We start from the raw sequence: 21,926 nt of genomic DNA, 5'->3' as shown, positions 1-21,926 counted from the left end.
TAAGAGCAATACAATACTGTATTGTTATGTGGTTACGTAAAGTTCAACAGAAAATGAAATGAAATATACGTATTTCTTTATAAAAAAATTTAATGGAATTAATATTATATAATTATACTGTATGATTCGTATATATAAACAAAAAAAGAAACATATACCAAACGCAATTATCCGTGTAATGAGTGTTAAAGAAAATGTGTCGCTTGAAAATTATATAATTATTAAAATTATTGGAGTGAATTATTAAAAAAGAAAAAAAAATGTATACCAAAAAGACAAAAAATGCAATATTAATGTTTATAAAATATGAATGTTTATAATCTCTAATAATAATAATAAATTAATAGCTCTTTGTTAATTGATGTCTGGTGATAGGCTAGTGATAATTTGCGATGAATATTAGTTTAACCGTGATTATAATTAATTTATAAATCTCGCAATTAGCTAATCGAAATCTAGTCACAGCTAATGCAACCGCGTAATTAACCAAGCAATCAACTTCTCAATTATTTATTAAGTTAGCGATATATAATATCAATCAAATTATTAGCAAAAGGGCTTTATAATAGTAAGCCTTAATAAATAATTAAATTGAAATTAACAAAATAACTTGAATTACAATCAATTATTTGTGCCATGATTGAATTATAAAATCGTTTTATCCTTATTGTATTATCAAAAATCAATATTGTATCTACGTTATGATAAAAATAATTAATTTAATTAATTAAATCAATTCATTCAGTCTTTTTTGAGCACTTTTTAAAAATGTCTCTTTAAACAATAGATTTTTGGAACACTACTTTAACTGATCAAATAATAATTACACTTTCGTTAGTATTATAATAAGAATTTTATAATTTCATTTTGTTTTAATTTAGTGCAATAAATTAATTTCTAAGTAAAAAAATAATTTGGATTTAAATATTAGAGGCCAAATTAATGATATCCTATTATTTGTATAACAATTAATTATCAATAATTAGCGACTGAGCAGTATTTTTACCTAAATTAATAAACTAATTTAATCGATTGATTTATTATTAATTCGCTTCCATATTTATAAACAAATGCAATGTGCAATTTTATCCGCCGTTAAATATTATTTATTATTTATAATTAACGCTTTTATTTTATATAATCGAATTTATTAAATTCTGCACTTTTAAAATAAATTTACATTAAAATATCTATATTGTTTAACTAAATTGTAATTGAAGGGGACAAATAATTATAAATATTAATTAAATTAATCGAATGGATAGATAAAAGTATAAAAAAAAAATGTTGCATTCCGTTGACAAAACCGCCCAGCATCATTTAGGTTCTTGTACATATTATTATAATGTACCGTAATTGACTCAATATTAATATAATTATCACAGAAGAACAATTGAATTTAATTAAATAAAAAATAATTAATTAAATCCGTAAATATTTATTAATCATTGTATCTTTTCTCCGCTTTGTGATCTACACATTATAGATAAGATTAAAAAAAAATAAAATAAAAAAATAACAATTGTCAGTAAGTGTGAACTGTAACCAACTCTGAATTCTCTTAATCCTTAAAAAAAAAAATTAAAAAAAAGTTTAATCGAGGAGAAGGATAACAATAAATAAAAATTTTAAATAAATTGTAATTAAGTCGTCCACAACAAAAAATAGCAAACAGTCGTTAGTTTATAATAAAGTCATAATTAAATAATTTTATTCAATTGAAGACTAACGAGAAGATAAAAAAAGATATAAGTAATAAATAAGTAAATAACAAAATTCATAGTGTTTGTAGCTTAATACGTCAATCAATAAATGGAGGAGAGTATGTGTTTGTTTACATAGACTTTTTGGGTAATTAACGATATTACATACAGTAGTTTTATCTTTACTAACATAATACTATTGCTATGTAAGTCGTTAAAAAAAGAAAAAAAAAAAAGTTTATTAAATTCGGGTTTCCCAGTAACCTTTTTTGAAAATTTCCCGCCTTGAGACTGATGAAAAGAAATGACGTAACATTTTGTTGAGGTTGGCAATATTGGAATAAATTTTAAGCCAATCGTGTTATTGTTTATTATACTTATTTACAGGCTGAGTATTATTATAAAAATAAAACAATGCAAATAAATACGCATAATTGGTGAAAACCCATGTAATTAATAAAATTTTGAATTTTGAGCAACGAATAAAATCATTATTTCAAAATAATTATTTAGTTATTAAAAAAATTTATCTGTTTATTTGTAAGTATCTCAATAAAATACTTTTATTTATTTTTTATTTCATATATTTTATTAATTTTTTACTCATAACCTTTTTTATTTTACACATTTTGTTGCAATAGAAGTCAATAAGTTTCTAAAAGGTTATGTCTTCTTTTTTTTTTTTTTATATAGTTGTGAGACAATAATTAATAAACAATGTACGGTCCAATATTAATGAATGCTTTGAAGAGATATATACCTATAGTAACTCTGCCATTCGCCGGTATAATTGGATTCATTGGATACAACTTGGAAGGATGGTTATCAGACAAATATACACCGTCCACTGAGCCTGTCATTGATCAGCGTACGGAAAGGCTGTTAAAAAACATTGATTCGGATGGAGCTCAATCAGCAAAAGTTAAACACAACCCATTAGATGTAAATTTGTCTCCTTCACTGTCTAATGTTAGTAGTCACTAATTAAATACTTAGTTTTTATTTAAAATCTCTACGCATTACTCTGGCGTTAATTTTTAGTAATGTGATTGTACAGACTGTTGACACGTTTAATTGTAAGTGTAATATTCATTCATTGTTATTGTATTATTCTTTTGAATAATTAATATTTATTTTTTGAATTATATGATTGAGATTTAAGTTAGTATTTATTGTAAGGATGCCAAAAGAATAAGGAAGATTAAAGATTAAAGGTGATTTATCAGTAAAATAAATAGATTAAATTTTTTATTTATTATTTATTATTTCCAGCATACAGGTCATAGAGATGCAAAAGTATCTATACATAGAGTTAGATATTACCGAATTATCCTATATTTTACAAAATATTTATATAGAAAAAAAATACAAAATGCACACTAAGTTAGAAAAATACTAATATTGCATAAATTTCATATGGAATTGCTTAAAACATAATACTTGTTACACAGAATATTGTACTATTACAATGACAGATTCATGATCCAAGCTTTTATCTTATAATTTAGCGTTTTTTTACTACAATTTAATATCAAGATTATTAGGTAAAAGGTTAAAATATTTTATATAAGCCACATAGTAAGCGTTCTTTACACTAATCCTTTTTTTAATTTTAGGGAGAGATATCGACTTAAATCTAGTTCCAGTTTGTTTAGTATTGCATAGATCTTTACACTCTTGATAGTAACGCATTAACGCTTTTACAATAAAAGTTTTATTTATTTATTTAGAAAAGGCCAATCGACAATATACATTCATAGAATTACAATATAAAGAAAATATATAATTTATAATTTCGAAAGAAACGAAAGAAAATATAACAATTTCACATTTTAAAGATTTGCAAAAATATTACTGTTTATCCAGTGAGATTTATTAGGATTCTAAAAAGGAGAGATTATTAATTTATTTAATTAAATTGATTAGTCTGATTAATTAGACCCCAAAAGGAGCTTCTTGGCCATGTTTATGAAGGATCCATAGGTACCACCATAGAAACTTAGGTCATGATACTCATGATGCAAGGTATTCACGAGGCAAGCTATTCTGTTCTTGGGGCCGTTGATTACATACTGATTTCTTAATGATTTGAAATATTTTTTTTTTTTTATATAAGTTTATACTAAACTAGCAGTTCAACCCGGCTTTGCACAGGTATTTAACAAAAATTTTCAAATATAACATAGCCTATGTCACCCGGGGATAGTGTAGCTTTCCAACAGTGAAAGAATTTTTCAAATCGGTTCAGTAGTTTCGAAGCCTATTCAATGCAAACTAACAAACAAACAAACAATCAAATCTTTTCTCTTTATAATATTAGTATAGACTAGTAGTCCGCCCAAGCTTCGCACGGGTACTTAACAAAAATTTCAAAACTAATTATAATATAATATAGCCTATGTCACCCGGGGATAGCTTCCCAACAGTGAAAGAATTTTTTAAATCGGTTCAGTAGTTTTGGAGCGTATTCAATGCAAACAAACAAACAATCAAATCTTTCCTCTTTATAATATTAGTCTAGATTAGTTATTAATTAATATCAAGTATAATATAAACTAGTTGATGTTTTTAATTTTTTTTGTGCTGAATTTTAAAGGTCATCATTAAAAGGAAAGGTTTAAAAACTTAAACGATTTTATAGAATAAGAACATTCTGTATATTTATCATATCTGTCACTATAATGACAGAGTAATTTAAAACATTAAAACAGTGATACATTAATGATAATAAAAATAGCAGACATCAGATAGTTCTTGAAATTTTTATAATCAATCAATTATTATTAAAAAATATTTTAAAAAATTTGAATGTACAATTTTTAAAAATTTTTATCCATGGAATTTTTTTGCTAAATATTTTTCATTCAAATTTAATTGTTATAAAAATCTAAAAAATTATTAGATATCTGTTAAATTCAATAATGAAAGAGTAAAAGAGTTAAAAATAATATTTGTCATCATCAATAATATGAATCAATGATTTATAAATGCAAAAGTAATTAAATCTTTTTCTTATTTCTCATAACTAAATTTGTAGATAACAACGTGACTGTAGACATCACCAGGTCGAAGAATGCTGTCCGGAAAGTTTTCATGATTGATAGCATCCGGATAGTTCTGAGTTTCAAGACAGAAAGCTGCGTGCTTGAAGTAAGTGTGGCCTTCCTTGCCAGCGATACCAGTAGCGTTTATATCTGGAATAAAGTTGCTGGTGTACAATTGAACGCCTGGCTGATCGGAGTAAACTTCAAGCGTTCTTCCAGACTCTGGATGTTTGACTTTGGCAACCAAACGTTTATTATCACTCTTTGACTTCTTATCTTCAGTAAGGCAGAAGTTGTAATCATACCCTCCGCCTGGAACTTTGTCAATGACATCACCGAAGACTGTAGGCGATCTTAAGTCCATAATACTGTTAGCTACGGATCTTATTTCACCCGTTGGAATGCTCTCAGCGTCAGTTACTGTCCAACGATCCGCGTTCATAGTTATCGAATGTTTATACAGTTCTGCTGAATTAGTACCCTGAAACATAAACATTAATATCAATTAGATAAAAATTAAATAGTCTTGAGTATAATAAGCTCTGAAAATATCATACATGACCAGCTAAGTTGAAGTAACTGTGATTGGTCAAATTAATCGGCGTAGCCTTAGTACTACAAGCTTTCATTTCAATTTGTAATGATCCATCGTCAGAGAATTTGAATATCGTTGTAGCTATTACGTCTCCCGGAAAACCTTCATCATTATCTTCACTTAGAAGAGTCATAACCAGTGAATCATTTCTGATAGTTGACTCCCATATTTTAGAATTCCATCCTTTGAATCCACCGTGAAGAGTATTTTCGCCGATATTTTTCGATACCGTGAATTCAATTCCATCTACTTTAAATTTACCTTTGCCAATTCTATTAGCAACGCGTCCTACAGTTGCACCAAAGTAAGGATTATCTTTTTCCAAATATCCTGTTAAAGTAATTTTAATAATTAATCATTGGTAAATTTTTTAAAAAATAATAAATCAATACCATCAATATCATCAAAGCCCAGAACAACATCAGCGATATTTCCACTTTTATCTAGTGTCCTCACGGCTCTTATCGTAGCTCCGTAATTTAACACATCAACTTCCTGGTTATTGTTATTTTTCAGTGTAAATAATTTAACTTCTTTTCCTTCTACACTTCCCCAAGGTTTAATCTCTATGCTACAGCCAGCCATCGTAGATCTGCAAATTAAAATAATATTTAATTATTTCACACTCAGAATACAGTTACCAGGATGACTAATGAGGTGACAATTGTAGATGTACGCGAAAACACGTATGTAATTACTGATAATACGAGTCATTGCATAACCATTTTATTTCAATAGCATGGAATTTAATCTTTTTTCCTCTAAACCTACGCCTCAAATAAATAACTCCTACTTACTTTTTCCTAACAACAAGCTTAATATATTTTAATAACAAAACAAATATTTTTTTTTTTTAGACCAATAATATTAACAATAAAATTAAAACAATGCAATGGATCTGGAGCAAAGATAAGTAAAAGTTGCGTTGCCAGACACAAACCAAATACTGAACGCCGCACCCGGGAAGAACTTCATTGAATTTATTGTCTGCTGAGGCATCATACTACTACAATGATTATTTAATCAAGCTACTTGTGATTTATATTTTTTATTTCGCTCTACAACGATTCTCGAGCCGTTAAAAATTTTTATTACGTTATATCCAATACCTTTTTAATTCTTCGGCATCTTTATCAGCATTGCCGTCATTTAAATTCTCCATCTCCGTCAATTCACTTGTTAATTTTTTTTCTTTCTTACTATTTATATATTGGTTTCCATAAAATTTACGTTTTTTTACTCTATCCGTGTGACTTTTTCTTCTACTTTTTTTATTCATTTCTATATTGCTGTGAGATTTAATTAATCGATCGATTAAATAATCACAAACACTACAGCAATGCTATACTCGCCCTGAGAATTGAGAATACAATACCGAAAGTTTATTTTTTATAATTATACTTCATGCGTGTTCGGGTTCAATGATTGTCAGCGATGAAATATATACTTTGAACAAGTCTTTAAATTAAAGACTTCCTTATACACACATTGACATTGCAATACATGTAATGTATAATGTATAAGTGAGTTTTTATAACATATTTTTGAAAAACTAAAAAAAACAAAAATATTTTAACAAAAATATTTAATTATCTAACAGTTGATTTACTCGATACTCATATTTGTCATTGAGAGCAAGCAAATATTATTGAAAGTGAATCAACAATTTATTTACCTGGGAATTAAATGAGGTGTTAGTGTAAGTATAAAAAATAATTTAAAAATTTTCTTATCACTAATCACTAAAGATATCAATAACTGTAAAACGTAATTATTTTCTTTTAAAATTATAATTCAATATACTTTAAAATTACAGAGTCAACTGCGCAATCTTCTATTTTAGTTACGTTAATAGAAAATCTATTGAACTTGTTTTTTATTTTCTATTTATAAAATAAATAAAAATGCAAATATACTTGAGGTCATGGAACATGAAAATTTCATTGATTTAACAGAATATTAAATATATTTTACATCGATCTAGATATAGTTGGCTGCAGAATTTTATCAAATGTCAGATTAATTTTATCTAATATAAAAAATTTACTTGAAAAATTGACCTTACTCTATAAAGTATCAAGAATCACGCGCTTGTTGATCGTTTTAGTAAAACATGTTAATTCTATAAGGGTTATTTTTACTTCATTGATCAATTAGTAGAAAAAAAAAATTATTAATACATAAATTATTTTACTTGCGCATTTTAAGTATTTAATAATTGTTAAGAATCACGCGCTTATTGATCACTGTCTTATTGTTTTAGTAAAATATGTTAATTCTATAAGGGTTCTTTTGCTTCATTGATCAATTAGTAAAAAAAAAAAAAATCATTAATACATAAATTATTTTACTTGCGCATTTTAAGTATTTTATAATTGTTTTTATTAGCGTAATTTAAAGATTTATATTTGGCTGCCGTTTAAACACGTCATTAAGAAATGTTAAATCAACAAACTGAAAATATATTTTTTACACTTATATGGACTTTGAAACTACGTCGTGAAATAATAATATTTAGAATAACAATTATTATTATTATTATTATTATTATGATTATGATTACTAATAATAGTAATAAAATACAAACCGAAAGTAAATATTCAGAAGAGTTAAAAATAAGAGCTTGTTGCTTTTAATTATACAGTGCATTTCAAAAGTTTAATTTTAATTTATTTTCTAAATTTTATAATACTATTCTTGATCTCACGAGTATTTGAAACTTACTGGTGAAGGGAACAGGCTGAATCATTTTAAAACTCAAGGATTATATTCAAGGATCAAGAAAATTAAGTAAAAAAATACTTGATGCATTAATTTAACGGCATCAAGTTTTTGAACGAAATTTCTAAAAAATTTTCCTTTATTAATTTGTATTAAAGATATAAATCTAATTATCTTTAAATTGATAAAAAGTAGCTTTCTTATTATCATCAATGGTTAAATAATGTTGATTTAATTGAATAATTAATTAATTTAATTGAAATATTTTAAATATTCGATATTTGAAATTAATAAATTTTCTTTGTAATAATCTGAGAAGTTTATCTATAAGTCTCCAAGTTATACAGAAAAAAATTGAGGGATATATTTGTTATCAGATCTCTGTCAATTAAACAATTAAGATAGAGTATTTACATTATTACATCGAATCAGAGACAAATAAAAATTTTTATTTCTTTGCAAACATCTGACATCTTTTCACAAATTAAAAACTTGTGATTCAAATATATATTCATCGCTATTTCATGTTAATACATAATGATAGACTGAGAAAACAGACGTAAATCTTAGAAATAATTAACATAAAAAAAAACATATCTGATGATTGAAATAATTAGTAACTAAAAAATGGTGACCAACTTACTAACGCCTTAAGCAATTTTTTTATCTTTAAAATTAAAAAATTCAATAAGTTGTTACGAAATAAAAGTCGTATAAACGTTAGTAGAAAATGTGATAACTTCAGCACTTAAATTATTTTGGAGTAAAGAATAATTTAAAATTATAAAATGGTCACTAGTAAAATGAATTTTATAAAATTACAAATCTCTAGATAAACTTTTATAACTTGTACTACGTATTGATAACAGTTTATTGTACTCGCTCAGCAAACTATGTTATTATTATTACTTCTATAATTATATAACTAAACTGTAAAGGAAAATACGTCTTAGATTGAACAACTAAAATTAAATAAAAAAAAAAAAAAGTGTCTCTGACGCACTTTTAAATCAAATAGAACTAATTTAATTTGTTGTTATAAACAATGTATTTCACATTAAAATCACGAGATGTTTTCAAGAGTCTTCTGCATACTATTTTAAAATATTTAACAACACATGGTCAACAGCCTTGATCATTTCTTGTAATCATGTAGATAATTCCCTCTCATTCAAATTCTATCATGCGATTATAAATTTTTTTTTTCATTATCATCAAATTATTTTTAATTATTATACAATTAAAAATAAATTATCAGAGAATCAATCATATTTTTTTTTACTATAAGAATATTATATAAATTAAAACTAATTTTACAAATATTTTTAATTCACTTTTACATTAATATAATGATAGTGAATTTAGTAGATATCTAACAAATTAAAAAATTTTTTAACAATTAAATTACAATTAAAAAAAATTTAGAAAAAAAGTTCTATATGTAGAAATATTTAAAAATTCGCACTCATAAAATTTTTTTAAATTTCTACAAGTAGAATTTTTTTTCTAAATTTTTTAACAATTAAATTACTATTAAAAAAATTTAGAAAAAAATTTTTGCATGTAAAAATTATAAAAAATTCGCAATTACAATTGATTTTAAATTTCTACATGTAGAATTTTTTTTTCTAAATTTTTTAATTAAATTAAAATTTTAAAATATTTAGAAAAAAAATTCTACATATAAAAATAATAAAAAAATTTGCAATTATAATTAATTTTAAATTTCTACATGTGAAATTTTTTTCCTAAATTTTTTAACAATTAAATTGAAATTAAAAAATAATTTAGAAAAAAAATTCCACATGTAGAAAATATAAAAAATAATAATTGCAAATTTTTTTTTATAATAATTTCAAGAATTTTTAGATGTCTGCTAATTTAGTATTAAGTAATAAAATATATATTTTTTGAGATTAATTTAAGTATTAATTAAATAATGTCTGGTTCATCTCGTGAATAAAGTTGGATATTTGCCAATAGCAGTACCATTATATATATTTATATATAAATAAAGAAAAAAAATAAAAAAATAATACTCAAGTACGTAAGTACTTGTTACTGTCTCCTACCACGAAAAAAGTTCCCTTTCCCCTCAGAATAGGCCCGAGCGGAAATCCCCCCACCAAGAATGTGCCGGTGCAACACGACTTTACTTAATCCAAAACCTTGCATTGCTCATTCCTTTATTCACTTTCAACGTATCGTTCGTCAGAGACACTTGGATTGATAATTACTCCTATCAACAGGAAATATATTGTTAACGAAATATTAGTATTAATTTTAATAATAAATAATAATAATTAAATATAAATTTTACCTTGTATAGAAAGTTTAACTTGAATAACTAATAATTTATTTATAAAAACTATAAATAATAAGAAAATAAAACGAGGCCTTGTAGTCCGAACAGTAATTAGCGACTCAGTGAATTTTGCTGGTTTAAACTTTGTTTAATAAATAATAAAATATAAATCCAGACAATGGGTATGCAAAACAAGGTATGTTATATCGATAATAGTATGTATAAATATTTGTGGGTTGTTCAGCTCAGTGCAATGTTCGACAACGAAGGTGACTAAAGTGCGATAAAACGAGATCGATATCTAGTGCAGTAATACTCTATATATTATTTTTCTGTACCGTACTTGTATTTGTATGATTTTTGTTCCATTTAGTTTGCACTAAGTACAATGTAAGTCGGTCGTTATGACCGGAAATATTGTTGAACATTGTAAACGTGGCAGTTAAACCTGAGAACTGACTGTTTCTAATAAAAACATTAGTTTTTATTAACATAATAATTAATTAATTAATTTATAGTTTTATTATAATAAATTCAGGTATTTTTTATGTAGTTTTTAAATCAATGCACGTGTATTTTCACTAATTGCACCATTTTTTAGTTTTTTAGTAATTACAAATTTTAACCATTCCATTGTTTTTTTTTTTATTTTTTTTTTTTTTTTTATAAATATATAAATAGAGCTTTCAATTCACTCGAAACTTTCTCCTTGTTCTAAATAATTATTATTATCATTATACTAACTCGTGTTTTAAAAATAATCCAAAGGGAGTCTCAAATAATTTTGAACTTGATACATCATAAATTCTCAAAGGTTTTTTTATCGTCAGTGTTAATGACAGCGATAATTTACATATGATAACAAAATATTTTATATTATTTTATTCACCAGCGTGACTAATTTATTGATAATTTTTATTGTATTGTTTTTATGTTTCAAATTAATGTCTCATAAAAATAAAAAAAAAATATTTCCTTACTGTCTGGTTTTATTACAATAAAAGCAATATTTATCATTTTTATTAGTTTGTCCTTAGAAATAATGAACATTGTGTTAAATATACATTAATTACAGCAATAAAAATTATAAATACAATAAACTTCAATAAAAATGATATTTTTTGTCTTAAACTTAAATAATAAATAAAAAATAAAATATATATTTAAGTTATATAATATTGTCGCATATTGGCATTAGATCTCATTAGATAAGATTAAGCGATTATGGTCTTATAATCTATCAAAATGTAATTTTCAGTATTCCAAAGACGTTTATGTAAATATTGATCGCGAATTCGCGCAGGCTCAGCTAAGTACTTTATATATAAATATATATTTTAGTACTGGTTTAGTCATCTTCGAGGTCGTTGTTAAAACTGTATTAGTATAGTGTCGTTTTAACAATACTGTACCAGTTATAAAATGCACTTGCAACAGCACGTAAATACTGGTACGACAGCTAGGCAAACTAGGAGGTTGTCACCTTCCTCAGGATCAGATAGTTCTGGTAAACTCAATGAGAATTTTCATTACGTTGTGTTTGCTCAGGCAAGTCTATTATAATTGTGACAACTTGATCTGTACTACGGCGTTATCGAGTACTAGTAAATTATCATTTTTTTTTTTAACTTAATTAAAAAAATTAATAATAAGTTATTGTCATTAACTATTCAAATAATAATTAAGCCCTTTCCATCACCTAGGACTTCTGTACATCCAAGCACATGTGGATCAGTCATCTGTTTAATATTCATTAAAACCTGTAACATTTTATTAATCAATAATTTTAATAATCCATTTAATTAAATACAATTATCAATTAATAAATATTTTTTATTTTTAGATGTCTGATAGCAATTCCGAAATGAGGGCTACTGCTGCAAGAATCTGTCGTGATTATCTTCATGGTGTGTGGAAGCATGTCAATGCTGATAACATAGTATTCAAGCACATAAGGTAAAATATAAACAATAATTTTGTTTAATTATTAAAATTTTGTTTATTATTGAATATTACAAATTAAAGTGCAAAATTTACGGCGTTTAAACATTTTAATATGTTACCAAACGAATTGAAATATTTTATTGAAATAACTAAATTACTAAAGATAAGACTAATTCGATGGATAAAGCAATGTGACTTATGATTTCTCTAAACTACTATTATAAATTAACTATATAAGCCAGCTTTCTTGAATTGTAATTTAATTTATACCAGTCCTATGAACAGATGTTCTGCATCTTTATAGGACAGATATGTCATTTATTATATTATATATTGATTTTCTGGTTAAAATAATCTTAAAATTCCAGCGGCGGACTGAGTAACTGGGTGTACAATGTGCAATTACCAGAAGGTACGACACCTCTGCGTGGAGAACCACGCCAAGTATTACTCCGAATTTATGGACAAACCCACGGTGAACGTGCGATGGAAAGTATTATTACTGAGTCTGTGATTTTTACGTTGCTGTCTGAACGTAAACTTGGCCCGAAACTTCATGGAGTCTTCCCGGGAGGCAGAATTGAAGAGTACATACCAGCACGTCCGTTGCTGACCAAAGAACTTGCTGATCCTGAACTAAGTGCGATGACTGCTGAAAAAATGGCACTTTTACACATGATGCAAGTACCTATTAACAAAGAACCTACCTGGTTATGGGACACCATGGCCAAGTGGCGCACTTCTGCTGAAGAAGTGTTGAAAAATGTTGAAGAAGTTGATACGCACTTGATGAAACATATTGAGTACGTTAAGTCTATTAATTTCAGCGCAGAGATCGCTTGGTTTAGGTTGGTATTTTTATTCTATTATTTTTTTGGTACACTGAAAAAAAAATTAACTTGATTCGAGAGAAAAATTCTTGAACCAAGAAAATAATTTTAAAGAGGGTAATTGTCTTGAATCAATACGAAAAATTCTTTAATCAAGTAAAATTTTCTTAAACCAAGAAAAATTTCTTACGTTTAAGAATTTTTCTACTCAAATCAAGTTCTTCAAAATTATATACTTGGTTCAAGAAAATTTTTTTTTCTGTGTAGTTTGTTTGATTATTAATAATTAAATTAATTAATTACAGATCTTTAGTGTCACAACAAAAATATCCAATAGTCTTTTGTCACAATGACATGCAAGAGGGTAATATATTACTACGTCAAAATACTCGTAAACGTGAATTGGTAATAATTGATTTTGAGTATTGTTCGTACAATTACCGAGGATTTGACCTGGCTAATCACTTCGTTGAGTGGCAGTATGATTACACAGCTGAGGAGTACCCGTTTTTCCATGAGAGAAAAGGAGCTGGACCAACAGATGAACAAAAGGTATGTTTTTGATAGCTAAAAAATATTATTCAATGACAACGGGTAAGAATAAACTTTGATTACAATTAAAAGTTACTTTTCATTTATCGTTTTGATTTTTTAAATTAATTGTTTCGCCGTTATATTAAATTACATTGAATCTTTATTTGTTAAAATACACGAGCGTATACGTGGTCTATTTTAAAAGTTAACTGGAAAATTTTATTTATTTAAAAAGTCTTTTAATTAAGTTGAATGTGATAAATAAAGGATCACGTGTACGCTGTACTGTAGTCCATTAAATTCATAAAAATTAAAAATCGTAAAATCAAAATTGTTAAAAAGTTTAAATAGAGAGATAAAATAAATAAATCGGGTTAATATTGAGGGATAGGACTACGTTGGCGTGCGTTGCGTGTGTATGTATCAGTTTCACAGGACTCTAGACTGCAATTCTCGATGAGACAAGGCTGATGCCTGGTTGGGATTCTAATGATCACTGGATAATGATGAACATATGATGCTGCGGCATTACATGGAATATTGGATCCGAGAGACTATTTAACTCAGAGAAAACTCAATGAATAAAATAAAGTATCGCTGGGAGAAAGCAACCACAAGGCTGACTCATAATTATTGCCAGAGCAGTCATATCAACTCGAGACAGCCCTGTACTGATGACGGGGACACAACCTCTGGGTCCCGCAGTGAATCTTCACTTCTTCAACACTCGAGTACCGTCTACACGCACTCTACTCTCAATAATTATTCAATTATTAAATAATCAATCTCCGTCAATAAAACAATTAAGCCGCTTGTGGCTTATTCAATCTTGTCAACTTCCATCAAAGGATCGTTTGAAGACATGAGATATACTGTATAACGGTATATGTTATCTCTTCACTTCCAAACCATCCTCTCTATACTTATTATTACTATATTATTGAATTATAATTTTTTTTTTTCAATTTATTCTATTGACAAAAAACAAAATTTCGTTATTTTTTTCATTCATTTATTATAAAATCTTTACAATTTTTTATTATTAGTGTTTTATCCAACGATTTCTTGACTTCATTTTATTATTATAAATTTATTAAATATCATTAAAATTAAAAATCATTTTATCATGGGAGAATTCGTTACAATATATAAAAACAAGTTTTATATTAAATCGATAAAAAAATTATTTTATTTATTTAACTAAAAGAATTTCAATAACGGAGAATAGTAGATTTTTTTATTTATTATTAAGAAAATTCTAAGCGGTCAGTTAATTTATTAATAATTATTATTTTTAATAGCTCCACTTTATACGAAGTTACTTGAAGTCAACTGGCAAAGAAGGAACTACTGAAGAAAACCGTTTGATGGAAGAAGTTAAAGTATTTACACTTGCTTCTCATCTGTTTTGGGGATTATGGAGTGTTGTTAATGCTGGGCATTCAAGTATTCCATTTGGTTATTGGGTAATTTTTTTTTTTAAATCTGTTTAATATTAACATTAAAATATTTATAATTATAATAATCAAGTTAATCAGACCACAAACGCAATGTTGACAATTATTTCACACTTTATTGAAACGTTTTGTCGGACATCCCGACTTCTTCAGGCAATCTAAAATACATACATTAAATAAATTATTTCAATAAACCATGTCAAAATACAAATTGTCAAATAAGTCTTAAATTCATCATTACAATACATATAAAATAATACAATATTCCATAAACAGATTAAAATACAATCTAAATCCTTTTTAATTACATAAAATTTGTTTAAAAAAAATTTTTTTTTAAAATATTAATTATATAAATACATTTATATTAAACAATTATTGTCAAGATTGCGTTTGTGGTCTGATCAACTTAGTTATTATAATTATAAATTCCCTTGGATCTAATTGAAATAATGATGGATTAAAATATTTGTTTTATAGGATTATGCAGTATGCAGATGGACAAGTTACCAGCACTTGAAAGAAAAAATAAATGCTTCAATAAACAATGAAAGTCAACTACAATGCGGAATTAAAAGAAAAGAGGATCACACGGACTGAAGAAATATAAAATATACGCGCAAAAATGTCTAGGCTCTTAATATTCTTCTTAAGAGCCAAGATCAATTCGATTGCTTGAAAGATCATGCGATAATCAGCAATCGTTTTAAACAAGATAAAACGAATGACATCTTTACTGAGCATAGACCATCGTTTTAATTATAAAAATAATATAAAAACGATGATTTAAGTATATAACATCATAATAAAGAGCTTAAGAATGAGTAAATAGAAAACATCTACATTTACAACGAGTTGGTTGATAGCCTACGTCGTTAACGGATAAAGAAGAATTATTTATTAATAATAATTATTATTATTATTCTTCTTACGTTTCCTGTTATTTTTAAACCAACAATGGAATTTCAACCAAGTATAAACAACGGAATTTGAATTAAGTATACGAGTCGATGACTTATACCGAAAAAAATGTTCTTTGTTATGATATGGATAATATTAAGTACGACTGAATGACAAATTATTGTACTTAATAATGGCCGAGTGATTAGTATTTAAAAAGTTATTTTTTTTTAATAAAATAATGACTAAATTGTGCACTTAAAAACAACGTAGTTAAACAAATTTTAATTTTTAAGCTTTGTATTTTTTATTTTTATTCAATAGTTATGTTTATTTTGAGTATGATTTAAAAGTCTGATGAAAAAACATTTTAGATTTATTGATGTTTAATATTATTTATTATTTATTATTATTATTTAACAAACTAGCTTTTGTAATAAATTTATTATTATTTTTACAGATTAATGTATTAAAGTATCTTTAGGTCGTTATGTATTTTTATAATTAATTCTGTAATAAAAATAAATATTATTAAAATTATGTTTCACTTGATTTTCTTTATTTATATTCCAATAAAAACAAAAAATTTTAGCAAATGTAGTTGCTAAAGTTTAATTATTTTCGGCAAAAAAAAAAAAATTACACATTTTATTATTGAATTAAATATTAAATTGGTCATAATAAATTTATAGATATGATTTATTCAAATTTAAATGATGAAATTTACGTATAAAAGTATCTTAAAGTATACAGTAACAAATTATATTTACATCAGATACAAAGTAACTTTTTAACATACTTTGTTACAAAAAAAATAATATATTAAAAAGCTTCTTGGGGTAACATATAAGATTTGTAAGCATTTATAAAATTAATTATCGCACGTTTTATATCCCATCTTGTTTCTTGTAGAAATTTAAATGCCCACTCTTTGTTCATAGTCGTAACATTAGCCAGCTTTTCGACCATTTCATCTTTCTCCCGTGTACTCATACTAGTTAATTCATAAGTATCTTCAGCCAATCTCTTCTCAAAATTAGGTGAAATCGATCGAGTGATGTTGGTATCAACGTGGTACTGATCATTGATGATAAGAAACTCATCATCTGGTTGGGCTTGTAAAATAAACGTGCGATTAAACGACAAGACTTGTCCTCCAGAATTGACTATCTTGAAGTGTCCGTGTATGGTAACAGCAGTGAAATTTCGACTGTAGTACATAACGTCGTACTCGAAGGTTGTTCTATCGTGGAGGCATCGAGGAAGTTTTTTGAGCGCCGAAATTATTTGATCTGATCCACAGTACAATAATTCACGACACCTGTTTAAATCTAATTTCTCAGAAATGTTTCTGTCGAAAGTCATATACGCCCCAAGATTTTTCCTCGAAGCTCCAGGTTTCATGTTCAGAGTCAAAGAAAAAACAGCCTGTTTGTGATAAAGACCGTACAGGGTTGACTTGTCAATCTGATCATGAATCATAAAGAAATGGTAAGCAAATTGTTTCACAAGTTTCTCAGCATTAGGATGAGGAAAATAATTTTCAACAATCGGTGGCATATTTAAATTTTCTAAATCAATTCCGTCCAGCTTCAGCAAATGAGGACAGTATTTTTTCGCCGACTCGATGTACTGCTCAGCGCTGGAATAGTTTTCGCAGAGAGGATTTCCATCTAACCAGAGCTCTGTTATATGGAACGAACGTATGGGTGTTAAAGTTTCCATTCCCAATAAATTATTGTTTCTCAAGTCGAGACTTTTCAGTGAAGACAAGTGAGGACATTCCAGAGCAGCAAGACAAGTCAGGTCATTATTTTTAAGATTCAGGTGCTCGAATGGTGCCACAGCTGACTTGGTCAGTCTCAGAACATGACCAAAGGTACGAGTTTGTGACAACGGACAGTAAAATTCTTTAGCGATATCTTCATGACGATGAAAGTTCTTCAAATTGAGGCTCTTTTTTTCAGCGTCGTATCGCTTGGTCACAGATGAAAGCAACATCGGTTGGATTGGAACTCTTAAATCCTCAATGGAAGCAAAGCCCAACGTTATCACAAGAATCAATGGGTCGTTATTCGGCACTTTGATTATTAAATTACTTCTGCAGAGTTTTTCAATAGCCGGACCGCAATTTCGTGCAATGAAACAGGTGTCATCCACGCCGGTTGATTGATAACGTACAGGCAGCAGGTCAGCCGGTTCCACTGCAGTGAGAATTGATTTTAATACAAATTCTTTGTCATATTTACCTCCATGAATTATTTTTATTCGGTGCCAAGCGTCGTTGCGTGCCATCAAAGCACGTTCTTTGAACATTCCATCGTTTTTTACTAATTTTGTCGCAGATGATACGTCTAATTGGACGGGGGCCAATGGCATGCAGTTCATCATCATTGCGTTGTAAATATTATTTTTTATCAAACAGGTTTTTTCTTATCATAACACTTGTAATTTTTTTATTTTCACAATTTTTGTTTACTCGTGAAAAATTGTTATTTTAATCAAAACAATACACCCACACTTGCACACATTACACTAAAAAAAATAATAAACTCAAGTTTTAGTACTAAAAAATACTAATAGATGACCACAGTAGAAAATTACTTTATCAACTTATCAAAAAGTTACATTTCTATTTTACCAACAGAAAAAGTAGAAGGTGCGTATATTATAATTTATTTGCATGATACTGAAGTTAGCTGACAGCTGTCAATTTTTTGAATTTTTAGTACAAATCAATCACTTAATGAAATGCTTTTAAAAATTTCTACTGTTAATTTTTTTTTTATTTTTACATATGGAATTTTTTTATTACAATTTCATTGCTATATAATTATAAAAAAATTTTTTTAGTCTCTGTCAACTTCAGTATCATATATTTGCAGCTTTTTTCTCTCTGATGCGATAAACTATGTGTGTTTTCTAATATAATGAATAAATAAATAAATAAAATAATGAATAAATAAAAAATAACTTTTTACTTTTTATATTTTATATATGATTATATATTTATACCATATACTTTTTGTATTAAATAATTGTATCCGTGATGGCCGCAAGGAGCCTAGACTCCATGGCCAAATAACAATAAATAAATAAATAAAAAAAAAATAATGATACTGAAATTATTAACAGACATTTAATAATTTTAAAAATTCTGTAACATATAAATTGTGGCAAAAAAAAATTAGAAAAAAAAAATTGACATAGAAATTTTAAAAATTACAAAATGCAATTTTTTTAAAATGATTTTTTGGGACAAATTTTTTTGTTGAATAAAATTAAAAAATTGTTAAGTGACTGCTAACTTTAATGTCATTGAAAATAATTTAGTAAAAAAATTCCACATGTGCAAATTTAAAACAAATTATAAGTATGAGAATTTTTTAAAATATTTTTTATCATAATTGATTATTTATAAAAATTCCAAAAATGTATATTTGCAATGAAGAAACAAACAGTATGTAAGTACAAATTTTTTTAGTTTTCCTCTAGATAATAGGGTAGGATTCAAAAAGTTATTTAGCCTTTTAAAGGAATAGCAAAAGTAAGTTTGAGGAAAATAACAAAACAATTTTTTTCAGATGAAAAAATTTTTTATTGTTGGTTCAAAGTTTTCATTACTCCTAAGTTTTTTAGATAATAATCTGGCATGATTTCACAATTTTCTTTGATAGCGTCTTCCGAGTCCACTCCTGAGCTCACCCATAGTTTTATAAATCCACATAAGTGTGCAAATTTAATGTCTGCTGACAATCTGAAAGAATTTCAAGTATTAATAACAGATTATTATAGTGTTATCTAAATATTAATTAAAAATATAATTTAATTATGTTTACGAATCGCCAATGAAAATACATCTTTGTGGATTAGTGATATTAAATTGTTCGAAGATGAAATTTTTCAAATTTTCACATGGTTTCGCATATTCAATCGGTGTTCTATTAGTATGATTTATAATTATGTCAATAAAACATCCTGGACCTGAAAATTTTACCACAGAATATATATAACTAATTTAATTAACTATATTTTTGTATTTATTACTTATAATAACTTACCAATTAATGACTGTGTTTTAGAGATCGGTAATTTTTTATCTCTTGGACCAATTAAAAATATAACATTCTCATTTCTAAGTATCGAAACGGCTCGTAAAAGTCTAGCCCAGTTCATATTAATGTCGAAATCAATAATAACAGCTTTTATTTCAGGGTCAGGCTTTAAAACGCTCAATATTCCTGTCATGTTTTCTTCTATGTCCAATGGCTATAATTTAAGAAGCGTTATAATTGTATCAAAATATAAGCAAGTTAATTTTTCTTACCCCAGTGACTACTTCAATACCATTGTCTGTTAATACTTCTCTAAATCTTTGAGTTGCAATCACATAGGCTTTGCCTTGGAATCCTATTTTTTTCAAATACCAAATGACTGCTTGTGACGGTAAAATTATTTGGTCCTGAAAATAATTAAAGTAATTTTTTGAAATCAAAAAATTAGAATATTTAATGCATGCTTATAAAATTTTAAACTCAAAGTTTAATATTAAAAACATTTAAACAATTTTTTAAAGAAAAATATGCAAAATCTAAAAAAAAAAAAATTGATTTAAGAGAAAAATTTTTGAATGGAGTAAAATTTACTTAAACCAAGAAAAATTTCTTGGTTTCAGAAATTTTCTACTCAAATCAAGAAGTCAAAATTCTTCAAAATTATTTACTTGATTCAAGTAAATTTTTTTTTCTGTGCTTGGTTTAAGAATTTTTTTCTTGAATCAGTTTAATTTTTGTGTATAAATGCATAAAAATTCAAGCTATTAAAATTAAAAAAATTTCAAACATTTGCTCGGCATATTTACTAAAAAATACTTACAGCAGTTGCTTCATAATTCATTGTTCGAAATTTGACAATATAATCCTCTACTGAACGAGCGCTATGATTTGACACAAAAACAACTTTTTTGCCATAACTTTCAAGCATTTGCAATGATTGTAACGCACCATTTATAGGTGTGTCGTTGAGCCATAATACACCTGCAACAAAAATAATGTAAAATTTTTTTTTAATCAACTAACACATTTAAATATTACAAAAAGAATAATTACCGTCACAGTCAGTGAAAACAGTGTCAAAAGAATCTAAAAAGTTTTTAAACTCTTCGGTTGACATTTTGCTAATATCTTTCGGGTGCATTTTAATGATATTATGTTTCAAACTACTGATGCAGAAACTGTTTATCTATTTTATTTTCGACGTATATTTAACAGAAGAATTTATTTAAGTTATCAAAAATATCACTACATCACTAGATAATCAATTGTCTTATCTCAATTCATTCTCAGTTGTTGAACTAATCACTATTGTTATTGAATGTAACAACTGGTTTTATAGATCGAAGATCGATTTGAGTTGCTTTAAAACCGGATGGAAACACTGATATGACTATGTAACTGATACCGAAACACTAACACTGGCCCGGCGGGAAACTTATTAATATAACAGCCTCAACAGGATGTTTTAAATGATTTGAGTGACAAATTTATACAGTGAATGACATTTTATTTTTTCAACTCTTTGTAATATTTTATCATCGATCCGACCTCTTGTGAACTTTTGGAAACTTGGTATAAAAGTTCCCCCGAGATAAATAATAGCGCGAGTTGAATTACCAGGATATATATTGGTAAACACCTTTTGTGGTGAAAAATAGCGGACTTGATGGTGAATAACTAAGAATATAGTGACAGATGATAATTCTAAAATTATCTTTCAAGGTTTTAAGACTTTGCTAGGTAAAAAAAATTATTCTGTTCTTATCGACTCTTTTAAGATAGCGTATCATGAAATTCTATTCTTACACTTTATTTTTTTTATGCGTAACATCGCAATA

The 21,926-nt window shown here is 26.6% G+C and overlaps 4 protein-coding genes and 1 long non-coding RNA gene across 18 annotated transcripts; 2 read left to right on the top strand and 3 right to left on the bottom strand.

Annotated features, from left to right (window-relative positions):
- Positions 1-4,648: 4,648 nt before the first annotated feature.
- Positions 4,649-10,236, bottom strand: LOC123261795 (galactose mutarotase-like). 9 transcript variants are annotated; one of them, XM_044723599.1, is made up of 5 exons: positions 8,707-9,034; positions 6,452-6,695; positions 5,735-5,934; positions 5,305-5,672; positions 4,649-5,228 (listed from the first exon to the last, which is right to left on the bottom strand). In XM_044723599.1, exons 2-5 carry the CDS (start codon positions 6,619-6,621, stop codon positions 4,716-4,718), a joined length of 1,251 nt encoding a protein of 416 aa, XP_044579534.1. In that variant the 5' UTR covers positions 6,622-6,695; positions 8,707-9,034; the 3' UTR covers positions 4,649-4,715. The 9 variants fall into 9 exon arrangements, with proteins under 9 accessions (XP_044579534.1, XP_044579537.1, XP_044579536.1 ...); XM_044723602.1 differs by lacking the exons at positions 6,452-6,695; positions 8,707-9,034 and adding an exon at positions 10,103-10,236; XM_044723601.1 differs by lacking the exons at positions 6,452-6,695; positions 8,707-9,034 and adding an exon at positions 10,136-10,224.
- LOC123261796 lies at positions 6,694-8,129 on the top strand. Its single transcript, XR_006508770.1, has 2 exons — positions 6,694-7,041; positions 7,159-8,129. It is a non-coding gene; the product is annotated as an uncharacterized LOC123261796 (long non-coding RNA).
- Positions 10,237-10,292: 56 nt separating the features above from the next.
- On the top strand, positions 10,293-16,269 carry LOC123261794 (choline kinase alpha). Of its 5 annotated transcripts, XM_044723596.1 has the most exons (7): positions 10,426-10,564; positions 12,072-12,130; positions 12,212-12,324; positions 12,681-13,160; positions 13,448-13,694; positions 14,978-15,142; positions 15,614-16,269. In XM_044723596.1, the coding sequence occupies exons 3-7, from the start codon at positions 12,212-12,214 to the stop codon at positions 15,731-15,733; spliced, it is 1,125 nt and encodes a 374-aa protein (XP_044579531.1). In that variant the 5' UTR covers positions 10,426-10,564; positions 12,072-12,130; the 3' UTR covers positions 15,734-16,269. The 5 variants fall into 5 exon arrangements, with proteins under 5 accessions (XP_044579530.1, XP_044579531.1, XP_044579533.1 ...); XM_044723595.1 differs by lacking the exon at positions 12,072-12,130 and having other exon boundaries at positions 10,293-10,564; XM_044723594.1 differs by lacking the exons at positions 10,426-10,564; positions 12,072-12,130 and adding an exon at positions 11,714-11,916.
- A 445-nt stretch (positions 16,270-16,714) lies between these two features.
- On the bottom strand, positions 16,715-18,557 carry LOC123261191 (nuclear RNA export factor 1-like). Its single transcript, XM_044722714.1, has one exon. It carries the CDS (start codon positions 18,425-18,427, stop codon positions 16,856-16,858), a length of 1,572 nt encoding a protein of 523 aa, XP_044578649.1. The 5' UTR covers positions 18,428-18,557; the 3' UTR covers positions 16,715-16,855.
- Positions 18,558-19,607: 1,050 nt separating this feature from the next.
- On the bottom strand, positions 19,608-21,776 carry LOC123261296 (phosphoglycolate phosphatase 2-like). 2 transcript variants are annotated; one of them, XM_044722878.1, is made up of 6 exons: positions 21,142-21,776; positions 20,909-21,069; positions 20,361-20,495; positions 20,095-20,302; positions 19,892-20,017; positions 19,608-19,790 (listed from the first exon to the last, which is right to left on the bottom strand). In XM_044722878.1, the coding sequence occupies exons 1-6, from the start codon at positions 21,227-21,229 to the stop codon at positions 19,747-19,749; spliced, it is 762 nt and encodes a 253-aa protein (XP_044578813.1). In that variant the 5' UTR covers positions 21,230-21,776; the 3' UTR covers positions 19,608-19,746. The 2 variants fall into 2 exon arrangements, with proteins under 2 accessions (XP_044578813.1, XP_044578812.1); XM_044722877.1 differs by having other exon boundaries at positions 19,873-20,017; positions 21,142-21,774.
- Between the last annotated feature and the right edge of the window lie 150 nt (positions 21,777-21,926).

The sequence above is a fragment of the Cotesia glomerata genome, linkage group LG3 (genome assembly GCF_020080835.1).
Source record: "Cotesia glomerata isolate CgM1 linkage group LG3, MPM_Cglom_v2.3, whole genome shotgun sequence".
NCBI lineage: Eukaryota > Metazoa > Arthropoda > Insecta > Hymenoptera > Braconidae > Cotesia > Cotesia glomerata.
Note: the sequence above shows the minus strand (reverse complement) of the source record. Positions and strands in the feature narration are given on the sequence as shown.